This window comes from Amyelois transitella, chromosome 21 (genome assembly GCF_032362555.1).
Source record: "Amyelois transitella isolate CPQ chromosome 21, ilAmyTran1.1, whole genome shotgun sequence".
NCBI lineage: Eukaryota > Metazoa > Arthropoda > Insecta > Lepidoptera > Pyralidae > Amyelois > Amyelois transitella.
Window position 1 is genome coordinate 8,820,215 of NC_083524.1, and position 16,567 is coordinate 8,836,781.

The 16,567-nt window shown below is 33.4% G+C and overlaps 2 protein-coding genes across 9 annotated transcripts in view; one reads left to right on the forward strand and one right to left on the reverse strand.

Annotated features, from left to right (window-relative positions):
- Window positions 1-16,567, reverse strand: part of LOC106140510 (neurobeachin) — a 457,176-nt gene that overhangs the window by 37,572 nt on the left and 403,037 nt on the right. The gene's annotated exons all lie outside the window — the stretch shown is intronic.
- LOC106140507 (facilitated trehalose transporter Tret1-2 homolog) overlaps window positions 1-16,567 on the forward strand; it is a 46,519-nt gene that overhangs the window by 22,268 nt on the left and 7,684 nt on the right. For 2 of the 4 annotated variants that reach the window (XM_013342105.2, XM_013342107.2), the window contains exon 2: window positions 4,539-4,665. In XM_013342105.2, the coding sequence (XP_013197559.2) occupies window positions 4,539-4,665 (127 nt within the window). Of the gene's footprint in view, window positions 1-751; window positions 984-1,051; window positions 1,071-4,538; window positions 4,666-16,567 lie in introns of those variants that run through there. The other 2 variants (XM_013342106.2, XM_060950438.1) reach the window with 2 other exon arrangements.

Sequence of the window (16,567 nt, forward strand, 5' to 3'; positions counted from 1 at the left end):
TAATAAAGATATTATATTTTAGTGCTCGTTACTTAATTACACAAGTTAGACACCAATTAATCATATAATTATGTAGTAAATTTGCAATTTTAATCGATCGATGAAGATACTTTAATAATGCATTATTTATTAACTTTAATTTAACGACCATTAAAACAATTAAGTCAATACTGTGTTGCCTATTTAAAAGATATTATAACATCAAGTTCAATAGAAATTCTGACACTAGAATGTGCAGGATTTAAAATAAAATGTTTAGTGTTCCATTTTGTCAAAGCAAATTCATAAATGTATCAAAATGTGTTTACTCGTTCACTAAGAATGATAAACAGCCCAAATTTTCCTGAACCGATTTTAGTTTTTTCATTTCAATTGATTATTGTTGCTATTTATTTATCGAAAAAATTTTCAACATAAATACACAAATTTACCCGAAGATATAAGTCTCTTAGTATTATACTCTGTGCATGCATCAATTGTCAAGTTTAACTGAGCTGCACAAATTTAATTAAAAAGTAAAAAACCTAGACCAGTTCCCGGTATCATAAAAACCGTAGCCTTAGATACACTGCTTAGACAGCATTCGACAAATCATCTTGACGTTGAGAACAATTCAGTAAAAAGGTCCAACATCCGCAGATAACATTTAGTGTCGGGCAAAGAGTTATATCCGTTGAGTGCTTCCGTCCACAATTAATTACGTGCAAAAAAGAATACCGAAATAATTTACTACTCTTTCAAACATAGTTAAAAAGAATAATTGTTGGTTTCATTTTAAAAAAAAACATAAGCTGCAGTTTGTGAAATAAATTTATAGTGAGTTAAATGATTATCGTGTATGTTTCTCGATCCGTCACGTCTCACGGTTCACGGCTCTTTATCGATATGATTACATTTCGTGACGACAACACTACTTTTCCCGCGACAGTTTTTCTCTGATTAGTCTTTATAATGTCGTCATCGGATGCTGTGTTTTCAGACATGTAAGTGTCGAATTTGTGTGGTAAATTCGCAGTGAACAGTGATTGTGTTTTTGGAGAAGTGCCAGTTTTAGTATGAGTAGAGGAATCGTAAATAGAATTTCATTGTTTACTTCTATCAGATGTAGTTTTCATTAATAGGATAGGTAATTTTCGAGATTGGGGTTTTGTATTTATTTATAATCTAGAGCAAAGAGTTGGTTTTCTTTTAAAAACTATACAAATTTCACGTTCCTAACAGTACCTATTTCAAATGTGTATTTTCATCAAAAGATCTTTTTCACGAACCTTTATTTCTCATATATTTCTTTACAGACAACTATAAAGTGATCTGTTAAATATCGATAGGTGTCATTTATTGCCTTAATTTCTGTATTTAATATAGGAATCCAGGTGTAATATAATTTAAAAAATTACCAACTCCAATCAAAATATTTAGCTCAAACACTCATTGAACAATTCATTATATCGGTGTTCGATACACGAAAGAACAATAGTATTGTTTTATAAACAGGCACGTGTTTAATAATAAAAAAATGAGGTGACGTCTGTACGTCCCAAAAGTAGATAGATGGTAAAGTTGTTTAAGATACTGAACTTGCACGTATGTTCATTTTATAATTCACTAATTAATTTCGAAATTATGACGTCATTATCACATTTAAATATAGTGGTAACGATCATTTATTAGTAGTTTGTTACAAAAGAAAATAAATTAAGAAAATTCGCTGTATAAATAAAGTAAAGTGTAAAGATATGTATTTCAAGAGTGAGTCGACTTAGGCATATCATATTAAAAACAAAAGTTTAAATTAATTTCATCGTTTCGCTCATTCGAACATAGGTACTTCACATATATATTAAAATCTTATTACAACGTTATCATACATATAAACACGTCTTTAACCCTTACGGGGTAGACAGAGCCAACAGTCCCACAAAGACTGAAAGGTCGCGTTTATGGCTTTAAGAATTGAGTTTCAAATCGTGACAGGTTGCTTTTATGACATCCATGGGAAAGAGATGGAGTGGTCCTATTCTCAAGTTCTGGGAACCACATAGCACAATTTCAGAACATAAACTATACATAACAGTGATAAAGTAGTTACATGACATTATTGACATATTATATTAGATACTGTAAACATAAAAGAAAAAAAATAAATTAAACAAATCGTATACACAAACTTTGTAAAGCAATGATTAAGTATTTGATAAGAAAACCCGTGATAATGATAACAATATTGATGTTGATTGACACTCTCAAGATGTTTGATTTACATTGTATAAATAATGCAGTTTGATCGACCGCTCTTTGGTGCGAACATATTAGTATTATTTTCCTGAAATACAGAAACTGACACAGAATTTGTAATTTCATATTATAATACAATACAATACAAATTATTTTTATTGCCCATAAAAAATACATATGTAGTAGAAACATACATTATGAATATGTTGAGCAAAGGTGGACTTATCGCTAAGCAATCTCTTCCACAAACCTTTCATATTACAAACGGTCGGTCGAACACTTTTTATATAAATAACTAGCCCCAGGCTTCGCACGGGAGGCATTTACAGATATAAGTTAACCTTCTGAAAAAAACCCTTTTTCCAACTTTCTAAACAGGAACAAAATCAGAGATAAGCGTATGCTTAAAGCCAGAAAAAATTATGCATTATTATGCATTATTTGCGTAATTACACACATCTCAATTCCATCAGAAAGTCATACAGTAGAACGTGACCAAGTCTTTTCAAGACTTTTGACTCTGTCTACCCCGCAAGGGATATAGACGAGACTATATATATACTGACGCACAATGAACACAAAAGTGACTAGGCGTAGAAAGCTGAAATTCATACGAGTAGCATATATTGCTCAGGGAGTTAAAAGCGAGCGATATGAAAGGAATTTTGGAAATTCTCACGTAAAAAAGATTGGAGGTGTCATAAACTAATCCGAACTAATATAAAGTATGTTTGTATGTTACCTCTTAACGCGTTATCTACTCTTAAAATCCAATCTTGAAATTTCGCGTAGGTATATATAAATGAGAATCTGGAGAAGGACATATGGTATATCATTTCGGTAAAAACTATCGTTCCCGTGGGATTTGCGAAAAATCTGTTTTATTTGTAGGTGGCGCTAAAGTCGCGCTAGCGAAGCTGCGGTTGCAAAAGCTAGTAATTAATATAGCATAGGCGCTGAAACAATAACACAAAGTGGATTCAAAGTTCATTAAACTGGTAGAGATTATTAACAATAATATTAGAAGAACGAACCTAAATAGATTCGATTAGTTTTATTCCACTTGAATGTTTATGCTTATTAATGACTTAATTAAAAATAAAACGATGACGTCACAGATTACTAAAAATATGTTTTTTTGTGAAGAAAATTCTTATTTTTGTAAGAGTTTAGAATTTATGCTTGCATCATATTGTGTATGCAAAAAATATCTCTTTTACCATTATCAGTATCGGATAGTCTTTTTATCACTATCATATAAACAGACTTAAGTAAATAGATCATTTGATGAAGATAAAATTTCTATGGTACCTACTATTAAAAAATTAGATTCTATTAAACGGTTCGTGTTTGATTGAATGAGAATTTCTGTATTTGTTTTTACTATCACATTCTATAAAAGAATGAAAACAATGCACAAGTATTACGAAGACTGTTATGTTGTCTCTGCCTATCCCTCCGTGAAAGTGACGAGATTAATACATACATACATATAATAACGTTTATATCCCTTGCGGGGTAGACAGAGCCAACAGTCTTGAAAATACTAATAGGCCACATTGAGCTATTTGGCTTAATGATAGAATTGAGATTCAAATAGTGACAGGTTACTAGCTCGTCGCCTAAAAGAAGGATCCCAAGTTTATAAGCCTATCCCTTAGTCGCCTTTTACAACATCCATGGGAACGAGATGAAGTGGTCCTATTCTTTTTTGTATTGGTGCCGGGAACCACACGGCACGAGATTAATATGAATAATTGATTTCATTCGTATATATGTGTAAGTGTAGTTATGGAGAAATATACGTGAGTAATATCTCAAGTGCTGTATTATGTTCAAATCAATTACAGAGAATTCTAGATTGTTGGCACTCGTGCGAAATCTAATATAGATAAGTTAATAAATAAACATTTTGCAATATACGTGGAGAACGTTACTTGTATCACAGTACGTAATAGACTTCACACAAGTGGATAGGATAAACCTTTAGATATAATGTTAAAAGACACAAGTTGAAATGCTTTTAATAGATAATCGTTGTCAAAGAAACGCTTTTACAAAATATACCTAAGTAAGAACTTTCGCCCGTATTATGGCACGCGCGATGCCTTTTTTATCGCGAAAAAAGAAAATATTTGTCAAAAAAATCTTGATTAACAGACGAGATTTTCGAGAGTATGTAACAAATTACTATTTTTACACATTACCCGGTCCTGCAGTCAATGTAGTAGGTACTACGTCATCTATAATGATGTATTTTGTGGAAGCCTTTCATGATTTTAATCCCTATTTTTCCCCACCAGGGGCGTCCGTGGCGCTCGCGCTGCGTCCTGCTCGAGCGCGGCGCGGTGGGGGGAGCGGCGCGCGCGCAACATGCTCGCGAGCATCAAGGGCTTCTGGAAGGTGTGCAGATATGGCGACCTTTACATGGTATGTTGATATTTTTTACATAAGATAAGATTAATTTATTGTGGACAACGAGATTGTCTATGTACAACGAAAAGTTCCTATAGAAATAGAGCCAGACATAAACTTGCCAGTAAAGAATTTACATCCATTATCTTTGTAAATGAACTTTTAACTTTCTTTGTAGATATATACATAGATATAGATAGATATATACGGGACAAATTACACTGATCGAGTTAGTTCGAAACTTGTGTTACGAGATACCAACTCAACGATACTATATTTTATAATATAATACTTATATAGATAAACATCCAAGACCCAGGACAATCGGAAAAAGTTATTTTCTCATCATGCCCTGGCCGGGATTCGAACCCGGGACCTCCGGTGACACAGACAAGCGTACTACCGCTGAGCCACAGAGGCCGTCTTTGTAAATTATTACAGAGACTTTATTTGTAAATGAAATTAAGTTTAAGTTAAGCGAAGCAAAAATCATGAAGTTATGTTTTGTAAATCTTTGATTGCTAATGAAAGGACTTATGCCAATTGATTTGGTATTTCATTAAAAAAAAAAGTACTGAATACACATGATCGCAGATTAAGATAAATAAAAGAGGCGGATTTTTAGAGGGTAAAATTGACAGTGTACTGCTTAAATATTTATTATAATATATAAAAATGACACACCTTTCTTTGCATAATGTATTACACACCGTATCAAGCTAGGTCGACATTCCTCAATTAAACAAAAATGGCGCACGAATGGGTTCACATTTACCGATTCAAAATTTTGCAATAAACAATCGAATATGGTAAAAATCGATAACAGTCTTCGTGGGTGTTATTATACATTATTACAATATGCTTTGCCTTGTAGATAAGTTTGCCTGCGTAAATTTCGTAATTTTTGAGGGCATCGGACAATGTCACATCTTGACTTACGGCAATAAAGTCGTCAATGAACATTTCGAATAATAAAATTTACGGGCATCTCACAACTTTTTGTAGTCATTAAGATTACAATTTTCTATAATATTATAATATTAATATTGCTTAAAGTCATAGTGATATTGTTTCCTTTTCCAGAAATTTTTCACCTCACTATCATTATTAAGCAGATACCAAATTTCAATAGAAAGGTGGCTTCATCATAGACATTTTTACTGTATAGAGTTTGTCGAAACAACACCACCTTAGGCAGATTGAGGTCAAACGCACTCAAATCTAAAATATCGCAATTCCTCTTTCGCTTCATTTGTATATCAATGTTTCCACGTAAGCTTATCCATTAAGGGCACGAACCGACCTTTCACCAGAGCGTTTCCGTTTTGATCATGAAATTTCTCGAAAGTTTTAGTCACATTACTATGATCAATGTCACACGTCGGTAGTGATGCTGGATACGATTCTATCTTACCAGAGCACACTTCGGAGCCCGCGTGACAACGACCCGCTTCCGCTTCCGACAATTATGTAGTAAATCAGCGAAGGTGATTTGCTACATACGTGTAAAGCTGTCGGTTTCGCGATAATTTGCAACGTCGCAGTTTTTGTACAGTCAGCAACGAAAATAGAGGCAATAAAGAATTGAGATGCAAAGCGCGCTCATGATTAGAAAGCTGCTCAATACTTATTTAGACGCTTGTACTACCTACTGTCCGTAATTTTCCTTAATTTGGTTATTAAGCCCCTGTAGGTTCACTAGATTTATGTAATTCATTATCTTAATTGCTCATATTTAGAGATCTTTAAAGTAACTATATTTAAAAATCTGCAAATTTTTGTCGGTTTAACTTTGTATGGACGGGTATATCCTGAGGTCAAATGTTTATTTTCAGCGCCTTATTGCCGTCCTCGATAACATACAAAGTAACATTGAGCTCGTTATTATTGAGAGAAAGAATCACTGTATTTAGAAGTTATACTGATTCATGAAATCTTTATTGCAACATTGAATATTATTTGACAACAAGTTTATTATTCTAATTAAACAAAAAAATGTTCTGTTCAAGCAAATGTTAGTTTAGGCAAGAAAAATCATAAATTTAAAAAAAAGAACTCATTAATATTAACTAGGTACATTGCAAATATGAAAATTAAAAAACGCTGTTAAACTAATGAATTTATAAATCTCACACCAACCTAGGTTATAACTAACTATAAAGTCAAATTTCTGTTAGGTAAATTTATATGTTTGTAAGAAAATCTTGACATTTTGAGGTAAGAGATAAGCCTTTTTACGGAGAAATGAGTCGCACTGACTTTTTATCTTATTAATTTCAATCTTTAATAAGCCTTATGACAACAGGTGAACTTAAAGCGAAAAGCATTTTAAACCATCAACTTTTTGAAAACAGCAAAAAAATATAAAGCCGGGTGTCAAACGTGACGAATGAGATCAATTTTCGTATCGTTGGGACATTATCCACGAGAGTTAAACCAGAATTGATGGATAGCCACTCGTATGAATTTTAAAACAAAGAACATATAATATGCAATTGTGCAACCGATTAATACCAATTTGAGTGAACCTCGAATGCACCGGAAGTCACGTCCATATCCTACCTTACACTACTCATGTGATAAATTTGTGTTAATATCAGCGGAGGCATGTATTTTATGCAATTATCTTTGATATATCTTTGAATGAGAATGATATGGTCGATCAGCTAATCACTTAGCCACAAATATGCTGATTGAGGTAACAGAAATCAAAAAAGTCGTAGGTATCAGGTAACACATTAGAGGCCATTTAGAATCATTTCCAGTTTGTGTATTCAGACCTCATTATTGTTTTTTTCAATCAGGCAGATTGATTGATGTATAAAAGAGATTGATGCACATAATTTACGCACGGCTCAACCACTGCGCTGGTTCTTAAGATTCCATACGTAGTTCAGAGGTGCGCTAAGAGCGGGTTTCCGGAAATTTCCGTGGAAACGGAAATTATAACGGGCTTTCCGTTTTACGGTGGGCATCGAAAACGTGCTCTAGTTAAATTTAAAAAACGGCTAAATTTTTAAATTTAATGACGGCCTCTGTGGGGCAGCGGCAGTACGCTTGTCTGTGACACTGGAGGTCCCGGGTTCGAATCCCGGCCGGGGCATGATGAGAAAAGAAATTTTCTGATTGGCCTGGGTCTTGGATGTTTATCTATGTAAATATTTATTATAAAATATAGTATCGTTGAGTTAGTATCTCGTAACACAAGTCTCGAACTCACTTCGAGGCTAACTCAATCTGTGTAATTAAAACAAAAAAGAGATTTATTCGCAGAAAACCTAATGTTTTGTCCCCACTAAGCAGATCCTCGGAATGTATCTCAACTAATATTATAAATGCGAAAGTAAGTTTATTTGTTTGTTACCTCTTCATGCGTTATCTACTGAAGCAATCCTCTTGAAATTTCGCGAGAATATAATTCAGAATCTGGAGAAGGACATAGGGCACGTTTCGTCCGGGTAAAATTACAATTCCCGTGGGATTTGCAAAAAACCTGTATTCTTTTGTATATGGCGCTAAATTCGCTCGGGCGAAGCTGCGTGCTAAAGCTAGTCTAATAATATTTAGTTTACGCGTGAGTTTCACAGTGAGTGAGCTCTGATGACGGATCGTTTACACTGACATTGACATTGTTCCCATTCGTGATGCAAAATAACGCGAACACAGAGCTACAACCAAGCAAGGTTTGAAGAAGATATTTTTACTTTTTACCACATTTAAAAAAATTTGTAAAACATCAGTAATTTTTCAAAATAGTTTATTTCGCGTTTTAATTTCGGTATTCATAATCTCATTAAGCCAAACAGCTGAAATAAGTTTTATCTTCTCAAGTCTATTGGCTTCGACTACCCCGTAAGGAATTATATGGCAGTATACATTTTGGGATTCACAACTGTACCTTTTGTAGTACCTGTCAACTTCACAACAATTTTTCAATGAAATATAAAATCATACTAATTAAAAATACTAACATACTACTATTTTATTATAAACTATGAAAAGGGGTTGACTTTCTGTATAGTTGTTATTTTCTGCTTGCATTGCAATGTCAAGTTCAGTGCCAAATATGCCATTAACGTCACGGCACGATGACTATGCTCATTGTCTTAAGGTGTTTTAATTATTAAAAAAAGACTATAAATAAATGTGTCAATGATTAAAAATAGTTTCTCATCTTCTTTGATTGGTTTTCTGAAGATTTGTCCTGACAAACTAACAATCAATTTACAAAGTTCACTTTTTTATAATATTAGTATAAATATTAGTAAGTGCAGTTCGTTTTAAAAAAAAATATTTAGGATAAGTATTAAGTTATATATAAATTTGAAACTTATTTCAGTTTGAAAAGATTTGAAACGGAAATAAGTTAAAAATTTAATCTTATCGCCCCAACACAATTAAAATTGAGTCACTTCAAAGATGGTAATATAAAAAATTTAACACGATACACTTTACAAGTGATACCTGAGGAAAAATTCCAACGGTGACAAAAACAGATCTGCATTTAATTATCGTGCTAAAAATAAGCAGATTGGAAAATACACATTAAGATATAGCAGGGTAAAAAAACCTGACAAATCGGATCAATATATTCGGTAGAGAGAAGCTTAACATTTAAGCTTGAAATAAGCTTTGAAAGAAGAATTAAGCGCGTTTTCAACTTGACTTAACTCGGAAGTACCATCACTCAGAACTAATTCAGACCAGTGAAAAGCGTTTAGTACCAAATATTTCACTTGTCTAATTAAGTTATTCAATTTAGTCAGGGCTTCTGAATTAAGATGACTTGACACCGTTTATGAAGCCCTTAATCAATCGCATGATTCAGTTTAACGTTTCGTTACAATGTGAACAATAAATATTGTTTTTAGGAATATGATAAACCCTATTTTAGCACTTTCCGTCACTCCACATATTTTCCGTGTAATCTACATATTATATACATGAAATCACGCCTCTTTCCCGGAGGGGTAGGCAGAGAGGTACATCTTTCCACTTGCCACGATCTCTGCTTACTTACTTGTGTTATGTCTATAAAAAAATCTATCTCGTAAAAAAAATATTTGATGGAAGGATGACGGAGAGATGCGTGAATCAATCAGTTTTATATTCACTAATATAAGATATTCACCATAGTGCTTATAAGGTTAATTAAAACTAACTGGTTGGATAACAACTCCATCAAAGTCATATCCATCACGTTATCAAAGATTAAAGATCCTTCCGTCTTATTATACTGTGGTACAATCTCATACATTCTCTAAGGAAGTGAACCAAAGCTCGCAGAAAGTTCTAAGGTCACTGACTTATCGGAACCAATCTCGGACGGACCAGTTGATGATAATTTACAAAGAAATTCAATTGAAACGATCCATTTTCTGAATTTAATACTTACTACAATTATAGTAATATTTGCTTTTACCCGAAGTCTCTAATCTAGCGCCGACCACAAAATAATGGGAACTAAAGTTTTGACCGGGATGAAAAGTACCCTATGCCCTTCACAAGACTCTTAATTTTGTATACCTTACGTATTATGTCCGTCAACTGTGCTATACAATATAAATAAATAAAAATATATTTCTAGAAAACCTTACCATACAGTTTATACTATGGATAACCATCATAAAATGAACGTGGCCTTACATTCACCTACTTACAATGGATCATTAAGTCAAATGGAAGTGACAAATTAATGTAAGTAACAAGTTATTAAATCATATTACATACATTTATGCATATAATCACATCTATATCCCTTGCGAGGTAGATAGAGCCAACAGTCTTGAAAAGACTGACAGGCCACGCTCAGCTTAAATGATATTCATCCTAAAATTTAAGTTGATACTGAACATTATTACAAGTACAAAGTTATGGATATTTGTATCGATATCAGTTACCTTCCTGGATTCTATAATATTCACAAACCTATAAATATTTTAGGAGACAACCAAATCAATTTCATTAGCCAACATCCGTTTCAGGAGCCAACATCACAAATGGTATGGTACCATGCGAAATCCGAAGCACAACATCGGGAATACAATAATGATGAAAGAGACAACAAACTTAGGTCATCAAAAACAAATGATATCACTACTATTTATGTATATCACATACATACATATAGTTTCTTCTATATCCCTTGCGGACTAGACAGAGCCAACAGTCTTGAAAAGTCTGATAGGAGGTGACGTTCAGCTGTTTTTTGTATATCACTTCTAGAAATTTTAATTCCATGATTACGTATTGTAATATATTGAGCTACTTTTGGTTTAATTCAAGTCAGTATCAAATAAAGGTCTGAACTATAACGTACTGGTATGCATAAGTCGAGACAGGCAGATTTTGTTAACATTGGCAATTGTTGGACTGTAAGTATCATACACACAATCATACTTATTCTCTGTACGAGTACCCAGGTCAAGAAATCTTTCCACTTGTCACGATTCCTGCATACTTCTTCCGCTTTATCCACATTCATCTATTTATTTATTTATTTATGTACACAAAATAATATACAGGAGCATTCAATACAGTAATTTCAGTACAAAGGTGCTACTTATTTATAAAAAAAAATTTTCCAGTAGACCCGTGAGAGATGAATTTTGGAGCGGTATGACGTGTGCATAAATATTGTTTAACATATTTAACTAAAGGTACATGCTTATACTTACATAATTAAACATGAAACAATTATATAAATGACAATAATAAACTACATAGATAAACAAAAATACTTATCATGTGCATCTACATCATTCTTCATGCAAGCTCATCTTTTTCTTTTGGTGTCGGGAACCACACGGTACAAAAGCTAGTTAGTTACCTTTAATTTATACAGTGTATCATTGCCAGTACGTTTTATGTTTGTTAAGACAATAACAATACATTAGGATAACTACCTTAATTTGTAGAAATCTAATTATACACCTTGTTCAGCATTACATAATATAATTACAACAATCTAGATACGAGTAATTTCCTCAAGAGTTAACCGTTATGGTAACCATTAATACTTGTTTTTATTATTTATAAAGAAATATTCTTAAACACGGCACAAAAGTGTTTAACTCTTATCAAAACTATGAGTGGATGGGAACACCTAAAATGAAGACAATCGTACAATCTTTCGAATACTTCAGTTTCTTTATAATCAACCTTCAAAACAGGCCAAGAGTGTGTCTGTTCACGTAAAATGTGTGGTTTTAACAGATGTGTGTTAAGTATCCATTACAACTAAATGCAAAAATTTTTATTCATTTTTATTTAATAGGTTCTTATCGGCCAGACTCTGATCTAAGCAGTACACAATGAGCTAAGACATAAAGACCTACGAGGATTCCCTTAAGATTGTGGATTCAAAGAATCGTAAATTTTACTTTCCTATGATAAGGCGATGATCTTCCAACCTGTCACTACCTAAATCTCAATTCCATTTGAACTGTCCACCTGAACATGGACACAAACATACATACATATAGTCACGTCTTTATTCCTTGCGGGGGAAAGGCACCACGTTCAGATGTATGTCTTTATGATGGAATTGAGAATCAACAAAAAATAATTAAAAGTGGACTCCATTTATTTTCGAGACTAATGGGCCACCTCAAGGGATAAAGATGTATGCATGTGGAATTAAACCCACTTGCTTTCCATTTCGTAGGTGGACAAAGTGGACGTGGGTTAAAGGATTTTCTATCGTATGTAGACGATCTGGTCACTCTACTCGAAGAATCTTGAGTGTAATTGTCGCGTCTTCTCTCATTACACACATGTCAGTCATGGCGGATAAATGTTGACTATTTACCACCATTACAGAGAATTTATGGGTTCGTCTCGTTACGCTCTCCGAGTCCACAATTGTCAACGTCAACGGAAAATTATATTTGATGATCATTTGATGGGTGAACATCATCATGTTTGTGCGAACTTTTTTTTTATATTGTTTACAATCTTATAATTTGAGGCACAAAAGTAATCTTTGTTAATTTGTTTATGCATTACCTTAGTAAAAAAATTAATGTCAAATGTGTATTTATACGTATGAAAACTGATGCCCCCATTATTTTCTGGCGCAGAAGAATAAACATAGCGTGTGTCAGTTGCTTTCTGTGCAGATTTAAAATTCGGTCAAGGGAAAGGCTTTTGAGCTTGTGATTCTGATTTCAAACTGGAAAATTGTCACTATTCTATAGTTCTAAAGCAAATCCCAATTCCATCATTAGGCCACCTAGTCTCGAAACTCAATTACATCTTAGTTCGTGTCTGGAGAATATAATATTATATCATGCCTAACCACTGGAAAAAATCGAATCCGTTGAAAACATAAATATATCAGACTTGGGAATATTCCTAAGAATTTATTTAGATACATCTTTGAGAATGATAATTATCATTGTGTCAATTATCATATTCATGTGGTCAAATACATTTGTGGGTGTATCGATTATAATCGATACACCCACAAATGTATTTGACCACATCTACAATTTATATTTAACTATGTAAGTTAACACAAACATAAGAAGACTGGTCGTGGAAAATGTTACCTAATGATTATTGATATTCTTGATGTCTATTTCTGAATGAGGACCTAGAACAATCAGCAATCAAAAAGTGCTTTAATCAAAATTTTAATGTTATTTTGCTTTTATATACATATAGTCACGTGTACATCCCTTGTGAGGTAGACAGAGCCAACAATCTTGAAATGCCTGAAAGGCCACGCTAGCTTGGTTAAATGATGGAATTGAGATGCAAATTGGTGGTGATGGTGACAGTTTGCTAGCCATCGGAACAAGAAAAATCACAAGTTATTTTTTCATCAAATACACTATTTAACGACATCCATCGTCTAAAGTGCTGGGAACCACAAGGCTTTACACTGCTTTTATGGTAATAATATTCGCCCCCGGCTCCGAACGGGTGAAAAAACCTTTTTTACAAACTAAATGTATGCAACATTTTGTAGAGATCGTTTCAGTGTTTTACCCGTGAAGAGGCAACAAACAAACTTACTTTCTTATTTATATTGATACTACTATGATTTTCTTAATTTAACGAAGTACCTACGGATTTATAAAATACAATTTTGCGTAGTCATGTAAGTAAATATCCGGATGTTTGTTAAATATTATACGAGAATATATGAAAATATACGTCCGTGAATAATAAATGCGTGAAATCATAATGATGAAATTTGAGATAATAATTGTAAGGGCTCATTCCCACTAGGCGGGAGAACCTTAAATATTAATTCGCACTTTTAAATTTTTTAAATAAAATAGAAAATAAAACAATTAATTATTCATTAAAAGCTCTCTTCGGTTCCGCCTAAAACAAAAAATCCCGTTATTTTACTGTCCCACGGGATTTATTTATAAGTCAGTCAGTTTCCTCCGTTATTCAAACGGATGTATAAATTAAATTTATTATAATGGGTGCTTCTACAAAAGTTGGACAAATTTTACCCTCATTTTGCTTTTTAAGTTTTTGATGAAAAATAAACAGTTTTTTATTATAAGAACGTAGGTAAGATAATCATTGATACGATTTTGAATCAGGCCAGTCACTTTATCAATTAGTTTTTCAGATATTTCGATTTTTGTACATTTGAATGCCAGGGAACTGACGAGGTTACCACGGAACTGATTAAAACACACAATTCATAGAAAATTTCAGATATATTGAATACCAAACTAATATTTTATAATACATACATACATACATACATATGTTCACGTCTATATCCCTTGCGGGGTAGACAGAGCCAACAGTCTTGAAAGGACTGAATGGCCACGTTCAGCTATTTGGCTTAATGATAGAATTGAGATTCAAATGGTGACAGGTTGCTAGCCCATCGCCTAAAAAAGAATCCCAAGTTTGTAAGCCTATCCCTTAGTCGCCTTTTACGACATCCATGATGATGATCCAAGGGAAAGAGATGGAGTGGTTCTATTCTTTTTTGTATTGGTACCGGGAATCACACGGCATATTTTATAATGGCACATTGTTTTAAATCTAATGACATTAAATTCATCACAATCTCAACAAACCATATTCAACCATACAAACTCCTCGCTTCGCAAAAATGTGGAAAGGGGCAAATCGTCACCTTCGGAATCCGTAAAAATGGCTGAAATATTCAAAGGCGTGTCAATAACGTCAGACTTGTATTTAACAGATCCCAGTTTGAAATGTTCACAAACTTGCGAGTTGCAAAAACAACTTAGCGATTTCATTACAAGCTGATTGGGTAAAAACGCAGAGCCGGCCACCTGATGCACTGAAAGCGTCCCTTTAAATGCGACCGATTTGTGAGAGTTTGTCTCAATCAAAGCATTCATGCTGTCTATTTCACATTCATCGATTACATTCACTTGTATGGACGGACATCTTTCACGAACAACAGCAGCAAAGTCGTTAAGATCAGTTATATCCCCTCCTCTTGCAATAACTTGATCAGCCGTCCGCTTGCACATGGCCATCACCACCACCTCCACCACTTTACCAGATATCACTTTTCTGAATTCCGCTTTATCTTTGTAGTTCCTAGTTTTTGCAAAGTTTTCTTCTAGTTGCATTTTCAAGACTTCTCCAAAAAAAAAAAGGTTTTTTTTACTAATTCTCGCTTTTTCGTCACATCCCTTTACCCTTTCCAGTTTTTTTTAGTTATACGTTGTTCCCGCGGTGTCATATCTTTTATACTTTTTCTTTGCCTCTTTTCTTTTTTTTTTTTAATATCTTAAGCGTTCTTTTTCCTTGTATTCCGCTAGTTTAACAGGGTCATTTCTTATTCTACTCAACCGGGCCTTTCCGGCTTCCCTTTTTTTTTTGCAAAATTTCTTCTCTACTTAATTTTTGTTTTTTATTTGTAGGTGCCATGGTGTTTTCATCTGAAATAATGAAACATATTGTATACCTACGATATCTATCCAAATTTAAAGGCTCTAGCTTAAAAATCATCAGTACCGTGGCGATACGTCAGTTCCGTGTCGAAGCATCGGACATAGAACTGACGACACGGTACTGATGAATAGGCCACAAATTCTAGGTTATAATTCAAAGTATCGTGTTTACGGGTAAATTTTGTTAGTAAGAGGCAACATTATAACAAAGTAGACCTTATTTTAATAAAACTGCAGGAAAATATATAATAATAGAGAAATAATTACTCACCACGGAACTGAAGTCTTGACTGGAGCAACACGTGCGTACGCCACAGCCTGCTCGCTGTCACTGTTTTTTAAATCGTGGCGCGGCACAAAATGGCGTTTGTAGATAACTTCACCACTTATACTTTACTGAGCGATCACCTTGACGTATTAGCATTGATGTTTCGCGGGAATTTCGAATGTTAATATTGCACACGGAACTGACGAGTAAAAGTGAAGACAACGTATAAACGTAAATTTTATACTATTATTGTTTTAACTCTATTTAAAATTTATGTAATATAGATTATTAGATGTTTCTAAGTTTGTAATTCAGCGGTAAGATTCATTATAAATTGTATACATTTCGAGAAAAATTTAATCTGTGGTGTAAATTGGGAATGGTGACAAGCCAAGGTACTGATGATTTTCACTTATTGATTACGTTATTTCTATAACTTATATTAAAAATAAAACTATAATTGAGTGGACAGCTTAAAGTGACCTAGATAAAATGAAATATAAAGAAATATTTACAAAATATACTAAAATATTTATTATATCGACTGATGACATCAAGTTGCCCAACTTTTGTAGAAGTACCCTAATACAATTCAATGCTACAAATTATATTTTACATCTCATAGTGTACATATTTCCTTATGAAAGCTGATAAGTATGTTCTGTTTATTTATAATGGCGTAGGTACCACATGAGTTCTCCATAGGGTTGCCACCTTTTTTTGAAGAAAAATAGTATTT